Source organism: Egretta garzetta, unplaced genomic scaffold (assembly GCF_000687185.1).
Source record: "Egretta garzetta isolate BGI_Z169 unplaced genomic scaffold, ASM68718v1 scaffold287, whole genome shotgun sequence".
Lineage (NCBI taxonomy): Eukaryota > Metazoa > Chordata > Aves > Pelecaniformes > Ardeidae > Egretta > Egretta garzetta.
Genome location: NW_009260435.1, coordinates 10,835,052 through 10,849,779, shown reverse-complemented (window position 1 = coordinate 10,849,779; position 14,728 = coordinate 10,835,052). Strand labels below are relative to the sequence as shown.

The window sequence follows — 14,728 nt, the reverse complement described above, 5'->3', positions numbered from 1 at the left end:
GGGGGGGGGCGTGTGTGTTAGGTGGTTTTTTTACTGTTTCTATTTGCTGTGATGTAAACACTGGACTATTTAGTCTCTCCATTGCTACTTTGTTTTTACTTGTTGTTTATTCTGCTGGTGCTGCTGAATTGGCGAGGAATAAATCCGCTACATAGTAACAGTTTGTTTCAATGAGATTTTCTCAGCTCTCTCCGAAACATAAGCTGTCTAATAAGAATTCAGGGGTTTACATTTTTAATTGTATTTCTTTTAAAAAAAATTTCAGGCCTACGGCTCTGGTTGTGACATTGTTATTCTGGCAAATGACTTTGAATGTGTGCAAATTATTCCTGGTGCTAAACATGGAAACATCCAGGTCAGTTGTGTGGAGTGCTCCCAGCGACAAGGCAGGGTAAGGATTTTAATAAACTTGTATAGAATTTAAAAAAAAAAAAAAAAAAAAAAAAAAAGGAAAATGCTAAATTAAATAATTCAGCAGCAACATAGTATGTTGATGGTATTAATGGGTTAATTTCATGACAAAGATTGTTTAACACCTCTTGTGTTACTCAGATAATTATTTAAATTTAATAGTAATTTATTTTTTTTTGGGGGGGGAGGGAAGAAGCAGGAGACATCTCACAACAATAGTTTTTATTCCTTTCCAGGACCTGCAATAACAGGTCTCACAAAATGTGGAAATGTATTAGTTATAGTATAGTACCAGAACTGGAATGGTACTAAAATTATTCTTATTGTGTCCATTATTGTAGCTAAAGAAGACATGGATAAATCATTCATGTGTACATATACATACATGTGTTTGTGTGTTACTGCAAAGTAATTAGTTAGAAATACTTTTCAGAAAAGCTTAGGCATGTTTAATATGTTTACAAGTGCTACAGTATGAGCTGTCATAACTGCATGGCCTCTTGCCTGGCTATGTGGTTTTAGTTTCAATCCCTAAACAATGCTAAAGAGACAGTTTGGATTGCTGAGAAAAAATACTTTCTATGAGTTATGGTAGCGCACTGAGCAGATTTTGTTTGTCAGTTGTCACTGCCTACTACTATTAGCTAGTTAAAAATTGGCGGCAGTATTGAGAAAGCCCTAGTTTGGATTCGGGCAGGTTTAGCTGGCAATACCCCTTCGCTGCAGCAGTGCAGGCCCAGCGGGACTGTAAGAGAGAGTCCAGCTGCACAGGTGGCCCCTGCAAGATCACCATGAACCCCTGGGTGGTTCTGCATTCAGGACTCTGAACTCGTGGTCTGTTCTTTTCTTTGGGAGTGTGTTGTTGCAACCTTCCCCCCTACTCCCCTCCCCCCAAAGAGGAAATAAGATTTCATAATAAATGTCATGAAACTTCTAAATCATTTCTGTATTGAGGAAACCAGATCCTGAATGGGAAAAACTTAAACAGTTTTTCTTTTAAAAATCTTTTAAGGAAGAAAAAGGAATTTTAAAGATAGTCAAAAGTACTCATATGCTTATGAGTATTAGGAACACGACCAGATAAATTCCTAATAAAGACCATTTTGTGTCTGGAGTTATCTGTGAAAAAAATTGAAGGGTTCAGTGGTATAAGTACTTCAGTTTTTCCGTTTACCATTTGTCTCCCCTCAAAATGTATTTAACTGTTCAAAATAGAATTACATTTCCTCCTGTCTCTCATAATTATTACTTAGTGGTACAAAACGGAATCTGGGAACACACTGAGACCCAGACACTAATTATTAATTTATTAGTTAGCTATGAAGTGGACAGAAGGCGAGCAGAAGTAGTGAAGGCATCAGCTTTCCCTTATGCATTTAACTGTCATTACCCTAGAAGAATATATTAGATCCAACTGACAGTGTTTATCCCACTGAACAAGGTGTCTTCTCTTCTTAGAGTTAAAATCTTAAAAGATGGGCTTGTTCAGAAGTACATATTTCTCAACTTCCTTAAGAAAGTATACCTATAACACGATAATTGACATTTGTATTAACTTCACTTTTCTTGAACAACAGCGCATAGAAGAGGTACTGGAAATTCTGTAGCTATTTTGGAACATTATGCAGCAGTTACACTTATCTCCTAACCTTACATTTTGAGTCTTCAATATTTTTTTTTCCAGATTGCAGCATCGTATGGAAATGCTGTTTGCATTTTTGAACCACTTGGTATAAATTCTCATAAAAGAAATTCTGTAAGTATGTATTTCATGATTGTAATTTGGTTTAGGTTTTTAGAAGAGGCAAAAGTCTGCCTGCCAGTTATTATTATTAGATGACATTGGCACACAAAAGACTAATGGATAAATGTTTTCCACCATCCATAATAAAATTGGATGGGTGGAATCTTCCACTGCATGAATCGAACTGGGGACTGCACTCCTCCTAAGTTCACAACATCTCGTTCTTGAATCTCATACTACAGTGACATGGTGACAAGTGAGTGTTTTTTTAACTTGAAGAGGTCGTCTATACACATAGACTTGTATACATGTACCCAGGCTTGTTTTAACAGCACAGCCATGACCAAACACTCTAGCATTATGTTCTCAAGCAGGTTTTGCGCACAATCTTTGTTGCATCTATACTGCCATCCCTTATGTTGTTATAAATGTGTGACCTAACTTGTTTAAAGTAATCTACAGCTATATATGTATGCGTGACATGTCCAGATCTGGTTTGCAGGGCACTCTGTGATGCATTTAAAACAATTAAAGAAATTACTAAAACTAGATTCAACAATCTACTGCTGAGTCCTGAGTGGTTTTGCGACAGGCTTAATAGCAATTTCATAGAGACAGAAAGAAATACTGATACTTTTGTATTTTGCTGTTGATGTGAGAATTAATCTTCTACTGTTTTTAAACTACAGCAACTAAAGTGTCAGTGGCTTAAAACTGGGCAATTCTTCCTCAGTTCTATGACTTACAACCTAGCATGGGATCCTCAAGGTAATGTGAAGTTTGTGAAGTATTTGTTCGACATTTGTAGTTAGAACTTGAACACAAATTATTTTTATTATTATCTGTTCTCAGGAGTGTTGCATAAAATGTAAGGCTACAGTTGGCATTTGTGAAGATGCTGTGCCAAGTGTTTGAGTGTCTTATGCAAGATCTTAGTTTGGGAATCGCAGTGTTAAGTTGCTAACTGACTTAAATTACCACTAATCATCATTTAAGTAGAATTTTATCACAATTAAAGTCAGCAGTGTACTTGGACACAAGTATTTATTTGAGAAGGGAATGGCTCTTTAGCATCTGCAACATTCGTTATTAAATATGATTTATCATTTCAAGTTATAAAAACCCCTTGATGTTCTTTCTTAAAAAGTATTATAAATCCAAAATGTTTTAATACAACCAGCTGTATAATATGATTGAATACCCTGTCATATTTAAAATGAACTTTATAAAGTTGAGTTTTCAACCTGTTTTGTTGAGAATTATTCAAAATATGACAACAGGCTTAATCTTTCAATATACATGCATCATCTTGGTTTCACAGCTTTGATATTACTCACTTTCAGGTAACAGGCTGCTGACAGCAACTGACTTTTTGCAATTGTGGGCCCCTCCATCTAGTGACATTCTAGAAGAAGAAGAAGATCCTGACAATCAGATCAAAGATGACAAAGTTCTCCCGGTTCTAAATGACTGGAAATGTGTCTGGCAGTGCAAGTGAGTGAGATAATTTTTATTTTAAGACAAATCGCAATGCCATCTCATATATCAACCCTATTTTCTCTCCAAAACCCTATTTTAAAATGTGCTTTTAAATACCATAAAATTCAAACAGCATAAGTTACTTCAAATAAAAATACCTCACTTTTTCAAATGACCTATCACCAGCTAATCTAGTCAAAGGCTTACCCAAACTGTAGCACTGGCAATGTATCAAGATTATCCCCAAAAGTAGTTCTGAGATACTGGATAAGACTGAAGAAGTAGTAGCAGGCAGATACACTACACTGATAAAGATGAGAGCTGCTTCCTGAATCTTAGGAAGAGGGTCCTGAAACTCTCTACCCAGTTCTATTTGAGATCCATGTTACAGAAGTGCTTCATGATCAGCCACTTCTATACATATGCAGACTTGGGATGCAGCTGCCTATGAACCTGTTTTCCCTTGACTTTTTGGAAGCCATTTTAGATTTTGTGCCCACAAAGCACTGTATAGGCTGCTTTCCTCTTTCAGACAGCTGACCCCTAAGCGGTAGTCACAAACAAATAGTATCACAAATTATCCATAAGATCTTCACTTTAATTTCTTCCTACTATTTGTTTTGGTTTCACTGGGAGTAGAGGAGCAGGTGGGACAAGCTTCAGTTCTGTGATCTCATTGGATCTAACCTAGGCTTGGCATTCAAACAATTTATTTTATGGGCTGTTTTTCTGTAAAACTGTGAAAATACTAAATATTTTGTTTCATTGTAGCAAATACTTTTTATGCTTCTGCTATTTCTAAACTATGCTTAAAGCAACAACTATAAAATACTAATATCTTTCATTTAAATAATGAACAGTAATACTTAATCAACTGAATACATATGGAATAATAATATAGAATCAACAGACTTTACTTACAACTTTACTCTTCTGTTCTTTAGGACAGCAGTGTCAGTACATTTGATGGCATGGTCTCCTGATGGTGAATACTTTGCAACAGCTGGGAAGGTAAGGACAAAAAAAGAATAATTAAATAAGTGTTTGCAACATTTTGCATTTGATGAAAGTAAATAAGTAATATAGAATAGTCCTGGACCATACGCTCTATTGTAGTCTGAGCTAAGTTAAGTTATGATCTCATGTGTAATGCTGTATTTTCATGTAATTCCATGAATTTCAGCAACAAGAAATTGGATTTAGCTATGTACTCTTCCTGAATACCTGAGAATCAACCTGAAAATACAGTGAGCGATACAGACTTGTGCATATATATTTTAGATAAAGTATACTTAGATGAACTTTCAGATATGCATAAATATTTTTCTTTTTCTGTTGGAAATAATGAGGATAAATATTAAATCATTATGATAGAACACACACATTTAAACTGGTATAATATGTATACCCCAGTGGATAAGTTAGAAAAGATTTTCTATTTAGTGAATTCTGGGTTCAGTTACCAATTCCTAACTTCTATTTCAATTTGACATATTTTTTTGTCAAATTGCTATTCAAGCTAAGTTTTCAATTAATAATGCTCTTTAGTGTCACCCTCTCATTTGAGTGATTCCCTTTGGTTTTCAAGTCTGGATAGGTAAGCATACATTGCTTGCACTTAATGTTGGACAACGACATGAATTTTAGGAACCTTTGTTTCCTTCTACTGAAGAGGACAACTGAATCATGAGCTGCATTGTTTTATGACTAAAAACATACTTACAACACCTTAATAAATATTACATTTCGAATCGGGGGTTAGAAAATTATCAAAAGATCTGCTTCATTCCATATTTCTATTTCCTAGGAATATACTTTTATATAGCTAAGAATTCGACTAAGTAGATGAGGCACACGGTTCCAAAAGTCATTTTCTGTCTGTAGGCCAGCTCTGTATTAGTTGTTTCATGAGATACACAGCTTTAGTAATTTTTAAGCCTTGTCAGACTTCCTTCGTGCAGAATCTGTGGTCAGATACTGTACTTTCTGATGCTTGTCAGGAAATACTGTCTTTTATATACACTCTCAGAGGTTTGTAATTTATTCATCTACTTACTTTATTCTGTATCTCCACTCCCGCAGCAAATTCTGAAATCCAGGGATGTGGCATCCAGCTGAGTACAACTACTGTTGTCATACTAGTAATGTTGTCCTTAGCTCACATCAGTATAGTCATACTCTAGTCTCACTTTTCAGCATTTGTAGTGTTGCTGTGTCAGTGTTTCAGTTTTGTTTCAATTAATTGCGTCAGTGGTGCCAAACCATTCAAACCAGCATAGGCTGTGCTGGTAGAGGGAAGGTTGTAATATGCATCTGCTCCTCTGTTGTGTGCCTATGTTCAGCTGATACAGTGCTTTCCATGAAAGTCAGGCTTCCTGTGCATGGGAACCATCAGGATCGTACAGCAGGATTTGTCTCAGTGGAGAAACTGACTGTTATTGAGTTTGATATTGTAGTGTGAGCAGCAGCCTATTTCTGCCTTCTGTCTTTGCAGGAAAATGGACATGGGATTTAAGCATGCATATGTGCTATGCAGAAAATGCATAGAGAACCAAGAGGAAAGTAGGAGGCCAATTGGACTGGAATTTAAAACCCTTATGGGAGTGGAGTGTTGCCAGCAGAATATTTCTTCAGCCCTGTAACTCATTCCAGGATGACCATTAATGAAATAAGTGGTCTCAGAAATGGGTTGTCTGAAAAACTGCAAATAGTTCTGGGCCACAGATCAAGTTTTCATGAAAGATGCCAGAACAGCCATTTCCTTATTATATGGGATTTTCTTTTTGTGACATTTCTAATTATAGCTAGCTAACCCCATGGTTTTTTATTGCTTTACCTAGGATGACTGCCTTTTAAAGGTCTGGTATCCTATGACTGGTTGGAAGTCCTCTCTTCTGCCCCAAGAGAATGAAGAAAAGAAAAAATGCTCAGGGGTTGTCAACTTCTCATTTGTTTATTTGGCGCATCCTCGAGCAGTGACAGGATTTTCATGGCGTAACATTAGCAAGTACATGCCCAGGTTCGAAAGTTTTCTTTTTTAAAAAAATGAGCAAGCCTTTGACCAAGTATTTTTTAACACTCTGCTTAAAGTTTGGCCATCAAGAACATGTTTAGATTTCTCTGTTTATACTTTCAAGAAATAAAACATATCACAATCTTCCCATAAGCTTCTGTATTACCTAGTACAATAGTGATAGTCTTGTTAACAGGTGAGATTTATTCTAAAATATGGTCTCAACTTCAATGCCTTGTCAAGTTATGTCAGGAAGCACGGATGTGAGGCTTTGTCTTCACCAAATGGTGCTATGACCTTGGAAATAAAATATTTGTTTAAATGACTAGCATTTAATAAGCTATTTTCTGTGCCTTGTTGTATATCCTTGTGTTTAATTAGTTGTTCAATTTCACTTTTCATTATTTAGTAAAACTTACGTGCACTTCACATACTCCAGCTAGTCAGGTAGTTTAGGCAGTTTCATAACTGCAGTTTTATAATAACTTGCATTTATCAAATAATAACCATTCCATGTTCACATGCGCTTTTGCCAATAATCTATGGGTTTATCAGCATGCCAAAAATCACTACTGATCCAAAGCCTTCAGTTAGATGAGAGGCAGAAATTTGGATGAAACAGTAACTACTAAATACTTGCATACTCCCCTAATTTCTGCTGTGTCCATATAGCTAATTTAATTACACTGGGTAGTAACCTTGATATGTTTATCATTAGGGGTTTGGTCTGTAATGTGTTACTCACATCATGTCTTGATGGTATCTGTCGGCTGTGGGCAGAGACATTGTTACCAGAAGATACTCTTCTTGGTGAGCAGATCTGTGAAACTAGCACTTCCAGCATTAGCAGCACCATCTCTCAGTCTGGAAAGCAAAAGGACAAAATACAGCATGCACTAGAGGTACAAGTAAATACTTATTTTGTCAACTTTTTATTTCAAGATTCTTAAAACTTAAATATTTAAAGGATGTAGAATTCTAAGAATGTGTATTATCTAGTTCTTAGAAGCATAGCGGAATAGTCTGAATTATTTCACATCAGTTTTTGAAGTCTATTACTAAACACTGAAGAAGTCGGACACTTTGCAACTCTGCACCCAAGCTCCGTGTTCTTAAAATTCAATCTACTTTTTCTATAGCTAACTAATAGTGATGGGAAAAGACAATGTTCAACAGGGAGTAGTAAGTGATGGTTTCATTCTGATTGGGTCTGAAAGTCTGTAATTATAAAAACAATAGAAGCAATAAATAAACTCTTAATTTTTAGTTATCTGATTTGATAATTGCATTTCTAAAAGGTGTCATTATAGGCCTCTAAATTTCAGTGCCAGCCATATCAAGTCTATTAAGTTTACATTAAGAGAAAGCCTATCAAGATAAAAACAAGAAAACAGAACAAAAAAACCCCAACCATCCCGCCACTCATTTGTAGACTATTACAATCAGACCAAGATTTTACTTCTTGCATATCATGACTATCAACAAATAGGGAGTGGAACCACGTATGCTTTGGGCTGTTTGAATCAGATGTGCTCTCGGCAATTTTCATTTACACAAAAATAATTCATTATAAAATTATATTGCAAGGGTTACTGCTTTTAGATTGTTGTAATCTTGTTTATGAATGTTTATGAATGTTATGTGTTGTTGGAGCAGATATTAAAGGAAATTTCAGAAGGCTGTTAGAAGAGCTTTGCCTTTGGTCAGAACTGATGGACCTAAGTGTCACTAATCTCTGCTGAAATCTATTTAAAAATAATCCTTTTGAAATTAGTCTTAACTAAGGTAGAAGGAAGTTGAAAGCTTTAGGCTTTATAGAAGTGCGAATTTTACCTTACAGTTTTTTAGTATTTCTTCATTTATTTTCTAATAACTATACCAGACAATTCACCATTTGAAAAATATGAGAAAAGGACAAAGGAGATCTTCAGTTCTCGTTACCCACACAGATGTGTTGCCAGATCAACAGGGTACTCATGAAGTTCAGCGTCACATTTCACATCACGCAAATGCGCTTGGTCACTTCCATATAGCAGCAAGCATCAACCCTAATACAGGTGAAATACAATCATTTATTAAACTGTAATGATACATTTGCACATGAAAAAAAAAGGGGGGGGGGCCGAGATGCACATTCTTTGCTTTGCCTAATTGAATACAGGGAATTTGTAGGAAGACTGTTATTTTACGAGTCTGTTACTCAGCATAGACTTTTTTAAGACAAGTGAGGCTGAATTTATCCTGTATACCTTCATCAGTTTTAAAAGCCAATTAAATTCATCTTTGCACCTCAGAAAGCAAAAGAAACCTAAATTTCAAGTCTGCCTGGCATTTGATTGTTGGGTTTTGGGAGGCAATGGTATATGATGAATAGAGTATTTGCATCCTACAGAATACATAGTGAATGAAAAAAAGCTGTACCAGATTTTTTGGCAGGAAACCAGCTGCTTTTTGTAGAATAATGCAGAATATTTTAAACAAGGGAAGATTAAAGAGCAATCATGTGCCTTACCTAAAATCTGTATCGGAAATGACAACACTACAACATACAAAACTGAGCAATTAGAACTGTTGAGTATCATTTACCATTCACATAAGAATCACTTGTCATGTGAATTTATTGATGTTAAAATAACATCTTATTTTTATTACAGTTGCATGTAGAAACTTGATCTTCATTTTACCTTTTCTAATCTTACAGGCACAAGTTACATGCTACGTAAAATAAGTTAAATATCTTAATTAAGAAATCTGTGAATATATGTGTGTGTATAAATATATGTATATAAAAAGATGAGCAGTTTAATATATAGCTTTTTCATTTAAAATGTCCACAGATATTCCATCAGTCTTGGCTGGAACAGCATTTAATATAGATGAAGGAAATGGAGGCTTCGTTGTTCACTGGTTGAATAATAAAGAATTTAATTTTACATCCTCTATTGAAGTATTTATGCAGCATCTTAGAAAAATTTCTGAACAACAACCAGAACAAGATTTTGATGTTGAGGTTGAAGAGGAAGAAGAAATGGAAGAAAAAGAGAGAGGTTTACATATGAAATTAGATCATGGTTAGTAATATTGAGATACATAGCACAAGAATTATTTTGAAGCACATTAATACAGTAATTAATCAATTATTTAGCGCAATAATTAAAAGTATTAACATTTTATCACTAATAAATAGACATTTACAGCTGAAATTTTGGCTGCTATAATAGAAGGTATGAAAATTTCAATTATGTACTCTGTGTTGGAACGCAATAGTAATATACACAGTGAAAAAGAAAGGTAGCTTTTGTCTTTAATTTCCATTTTGGATATATTCCACTGAGGTATGAAATTATGACTAAGACCTGCTCTCTGTTTACCTTACAATCTGATTGTCAGTAATGACATGCCATTTTATGGCAAGCTTTAAGAAGGGTTGGACATAGCTCCATTTTGATGCAACTGCACTGTTTCCAGTACTGGTGAGATTTACATCTTAAACTTCAGATCACCTGATGATCCCAACTGTAGCTGTTGACAAAGGACCAGAGAGACATATTTTGAAATTAATGACGGAAAACATATCCTACCAGAAATACTTTACATTGCTGTGGGAGGGTCACTTGGTCAGTAAGAATGTGTAAAAATAGAAATTTTTTATAGAAACCAGTAAGACCAATTAGTGACAATAAACTGATGATACATTGTTTCATTTATAATGCTTAGGTTCTTAAAATCTAGATTACCAATGCATTAGTTAAGTGTATGATAATTCTTACTGAATATGCAAATACATACTACTTCATCAGTGATCACATACCATATATTTCATTATTACCTTCTAAATACAAAAGAACCCCACATTAATTTGGAATCAGAAATCATAAAGTGTGTGGTTTTATATAGTTGTCCAGAATAATCTCACGCAGGATTTTTATGGTTATATTTATTATTACTTGTATCGCACAGAAGCAATAGCTAAAGGCCAGAGCCTCATATTTTTGTACAGACTGACCAAAGAAAAATGTTTCTACCCTTATTGTGCATGAATGTTTTTATCAGATAGTACTGTTAGCAGATAAAAAATATTGGGGTGTTTTGAATGGAAACCGATAGAGAAATCTTTGCAATGGATAAAATGGCACATTTCTGTTGCAGACTTGTCTATAGATAGAGAATCAGAGACAGGGACTGGTACAGGCTCTTCAGAACATGAAGATGGAGAAAGAGAAGGAAGCCCCAAGACATCTCTACTAGCAGGCCCACGCATGCCTCTTCCAACAGTTTTGTTAGATCGGAAAATTGAGTTGCTCCTAACTGAATGGAACAGAAATCCAGATATGCTTTTTACTATCCATCCTATCGATGGTACCTTTTTGGTGTGGCATGTGAAATATTTAGATGAATACACTCCAGGCATCTTTCGACAAGTTCAGGTATTGCATATTTGAAATTGTTATATTACTTATGATCCTAAGCAACAATTATTGTGTCCTTTCTTTTATATCTGAACTTCACTATGAATTTTAAGTAATTCTTGTGAAACAGCTAACATTTATTCAGACTTAAGCTGAGTTGTTACATTCTAATTTTTTCTTTTTTTTTTTTTTTTTTTTTTTTTTTTTTTTTAGGTTTCATTTTCTTCTAGGATTCCTGTTGCATTTCCCTCAGGAGATGCTAGTTCCCTTAGCAAAAATATTATGATGTATGCTTGCCCTGTCTTTGTAAAAGATAACAGTAATGCTACACATCAGAAGACAATGGACTTTACAGATAAGACTCTAGCAAATAAAGGACCAAGCTTTGCCCAGGACAGTGCAAATGTGAATATAATTTCTCCCATAGTAATGATGATTTCCAAACATATAGATGGCTCTCTAAATCAGTGGGCAGTTACTTTTGCTGATAAATCAGCTTTCACTACTGTGCTAACTGTATCACATAAATTTAGGTACTGCGGTCACCGTTTTCATCTGAATGATCTAGCCTGCCATTCTGTTTTACCATTACTGCTAACATCGTCTCATCATAATGCTCTATTAACTCCTGAATCAGACAGTATGTGGGACTCTGACAGGATCAACAGAATAATGGATCCTATTAAACAAGTGAAAGGTTCTTCTAGGCAGCAACTTAAGAATGCAGCAACCCGAACATTCCATGACCCAAATGCAATCTATAGTGAGCTGATTTTGTGGCGTGTAGACCCTATAGGACCTTTATCATACACTGGAGGAGTATCTGAATTGGCTCGAATTAACTCTCTTCATACCTCTGCTTTCTCTAACGTAGCCTGGCTTCCAACACTTATTCCCAGCTATTGCCTTGGTGAGTATACTTAGCATGTTTCCATATAGAGTTAACACTGTGAGTCATAGAATTAATTTGTTAAAATAAATTACTATTGTATATATTAACTTTCCAGCAATTTCCATGTATTATGCAAATTAAGCATTTTTATTTCATTTGAGGCTAGCTAAGCTGCTTCAAAACATTTCATGTGGTCTGAGTGTGTCTGTAGTGACTGTGGACCAGCTGGCATTCAGTAACTCCTTTGCGTGAGTAAGCAATCATCACTCTCACAAAGAACAAGACGATCCCTTTCTTCAGTGCTTTAGGAAGCTTCACTGAGTGTTCTCTGCATTGACACAGTATTAATAATGCAGATGTTCTGATGATTTAGGCATCTGGGTTGCTGGCCACATACCACTGCAGGACGCAGTGGGTTGAAGAGAATTAGTATTTGGACCACTTGAACATCTCAATTATTGGGAAAGATTTTCAGCCAAAATTTACAGTATCAAAATCTTTTAACATGCTGGCTAAGAACTCAGCTTAGAAGATCCTGAAACAATACTGAAATTCTTCAGGCTCTTAGTGGCTTACCAAAGCCCAGTTAGAACACAGACTATTTTCAGAGAAAGGGACTACATTAACTTTACAGAGCTGCAAACAATACTTTTTCAGAGGTCAGGCAGTACAACTTCTGTTGTGTAATGCCCTAGGACAATTCTTCAGCTTTTGTATTTCATTTTAGGGCTTTCTATTGCAGTTAGGAAAATTGTCTCTACAAATGTTACTCTATTCAGCCACTCAGATACTTATTTTTTAATTATCATAAAGATGCTGGTTTAGTAGTTGTCATCTTTATATACAGTACTAAAAATGTCATTTGTGCTGTGGATGCGACATTAAATTTTATACTAATAATGCCAGGTTATTTTATTATGCTAAGGCCAGTCTGACCTTTGCAATGATTAAATGGGTGTCAAAGATGTACAACCTCAAAAATCTTAAATATGCTTAATGAATGCATAGCATATCTTTTATTCTTACTATCTGCATAACATATCCATTTTCTCCATTCACGTAGTAACATTCTATGCTGTCTGAATCCCACAGTCTTCTAAACACAAATTCCTAGTTGCTTCCCTGTTATAACATAAGAGGGTAAACATATATCAGAATAGAAAACCTTGTGTCAAGCCTGTTCAATATCTGTAGAGAAGCAAAAAAAGCACTCCAACAGTTTTTCATATACCATTCATTACTGCAGATATATTTCTCCCTCCACTTTTATGTCTGCACTTTTAACTGGAGCATAGAAGGGAATATTCATAGAGGTTAATTTTATCCAAAGAGCCTAGAGACAGTAAAGAAGGAAAAAAGCTCTAGCTGATACAGCTTTTCTGAAGAGGTTACTTTAGACTCCTACTCTAAATTGTCTCTGACAACCTAGGGAAGCTGGAGTTAGCCCTTCTGAGTGCCTCCTTAGAGGTGACAGCAAAGACAACATAACCATTTTCAGGAATGGCAGTGTATCCCTTAGGTGTACTATATACTGGTTTTTGCATGTGTGAACAATGTTTGTAAACATATATGAATTTTGCTTAGATTATGCAACTTCTATGAGGAGTTTCAGTTACATAAATTAGCAGAGAGTTATTTCAAAGTTCAAATAATGGTGTTTTAATGCACACATTTGCTTAGGTTTTTTGCTTCAGTACTTTATGAAAATCAGGTTAGAAACATATTCAGATATTGTGAAGTGGATTGTAATAGACTACCTGATGCTATTTGACTGCCATTTTTTTCTGTAACTATGAAATTTTTGTGTTTTCTATTAGGTACATACTGCAACTCTGCTAGTGCTTGTTTTGTTGCATCTGATGGCAAAAACCTGAGACTCTACCAAGCTGTTGTAGATGCACGAAAACTTCTAGATGAATTATCTGACCCTGAGTCATCTGTAAGTTTTATGTAGCAATGGTTTGAAAGTATTAAAATAAAAGTAATTAAGGTAACTTTCTTTTTCCCCTCCAGTGGTTTGTCTTCACTCAGTTCTGTATGATTTTTATCCCATTTCGTGTATAGGAATGCATTATAACTTGTATAATTACATGTTTTGTAGCTGTCTGTAAACATTAGCAGACAGAAACACAGCTATCACTACTAAAAATGGCTGGACTGAAACAAAATTTCCCTGACAAATCTCCCCAACCTGTAGCAGGTGGGGAAAGGAAAAACAGGAATTCTTTCTTTGTTTTCTCAAAAGAAGGGGGTCAAGAGCAAGTGGGAAGGTAAAGACCTAGAGCAAGAGTTAGGTGTTACCCACCTAAGTTACATCTATTTAAGAGCAATGGCAGAGGTGGTGGGATAGGAGGGAATCGGCAGGTTATTGCTAAGGGTAATATTAGCTCTTATTTTTTCTATAATAAGCAATCTTTTCATAGAATCATAGAATCATAGAATGTTTTGGGTTGGAAGGGACCCCTAGAGGTCATCTAGTCCAACCCCCCCGCAGGAGCAGGGACACCGCTAACTAGATCAGGCTGCTCAGAGCCCAGTCCAACCTGGTCTTGAATGTTTCCAGGGATGGGGCCTCCACCACCTCTCTGGGCAACCTGTTCCAGTGTTTCACCACCCTCATTGTAAAGAACTTCTTCCTTATATCTAGTCTAAACCTACCCTGCTTCAGTTTAAAACCATTACCCCTTGTCTTGTCACTGCTGGCCCTACTAAAAAGATTTTCCCCATCTTTCCTATAGGCCCCCTTTAGGTACTGAAAGGCCGCAATCAGGTCTCCCCGC

General features: G+C 35.7%; 1 protein-coding gene across 3 annotated transcripts in view; it reads left to right on the top strand.

The window, feature by feature from the left end:
- The first annotated feature begins 259 nt into the window (after nt 1-259).
- Nucleotides 260-14,728, top strand: part of DMXL2 (Dmx like 2) — a 48,281-nt gene continuing 33,812 nt past the window's right edge. For 2 of the 3 annotated variants that reach the window (XM_035899323.1, XM_009644008.2), the window contains exons 1-12: nt 260-391; nt 2,096-2,167; nt 2,845-2,923; nt 3,499-3,649; nt 4,579-4,645; nt 6,475-6,653; nt 7,366-7,549; nt 8,530-8,704; nt 9,485-9,718; nt 10,797-11,074; nt 11,270-11,966; nt 13,766-13,887. In XM_035899323.1, the coding sequence (XP_035755216.1) occupies nt 2,893-2,923; nt 3,499-3,649; nt 4,579-4,645; nt 6,475-6,653; nt 7,366-7,549; nt 8,530-8,704; nt 9,485-9,718; nt 10,797-11,074; nt 11,270-11,966; nt 13,766-13,887 (2,118 nt within the window). In that variant the 5' untranslated portion in view covers nt 260-391; nt 2,096-2,167; nt 2,845-2,892. Of the gene's footprint in view, nt 392-2,095; nt 2,168-2,844; nt 2,924-3,498; nt 3,650-4,578; nt 4,646-6,474; nt 6,654-7,365; nt 7,550-8,529; nt 8,705-9,484; nt 9,719-10,796; nt 11,075-11,269; nt 11,967-13,765; nt 13,888-14,728 lie in introns of those variants that run through there. The other variant, XM_035899324.1, reaches the window with a different exon arrangement.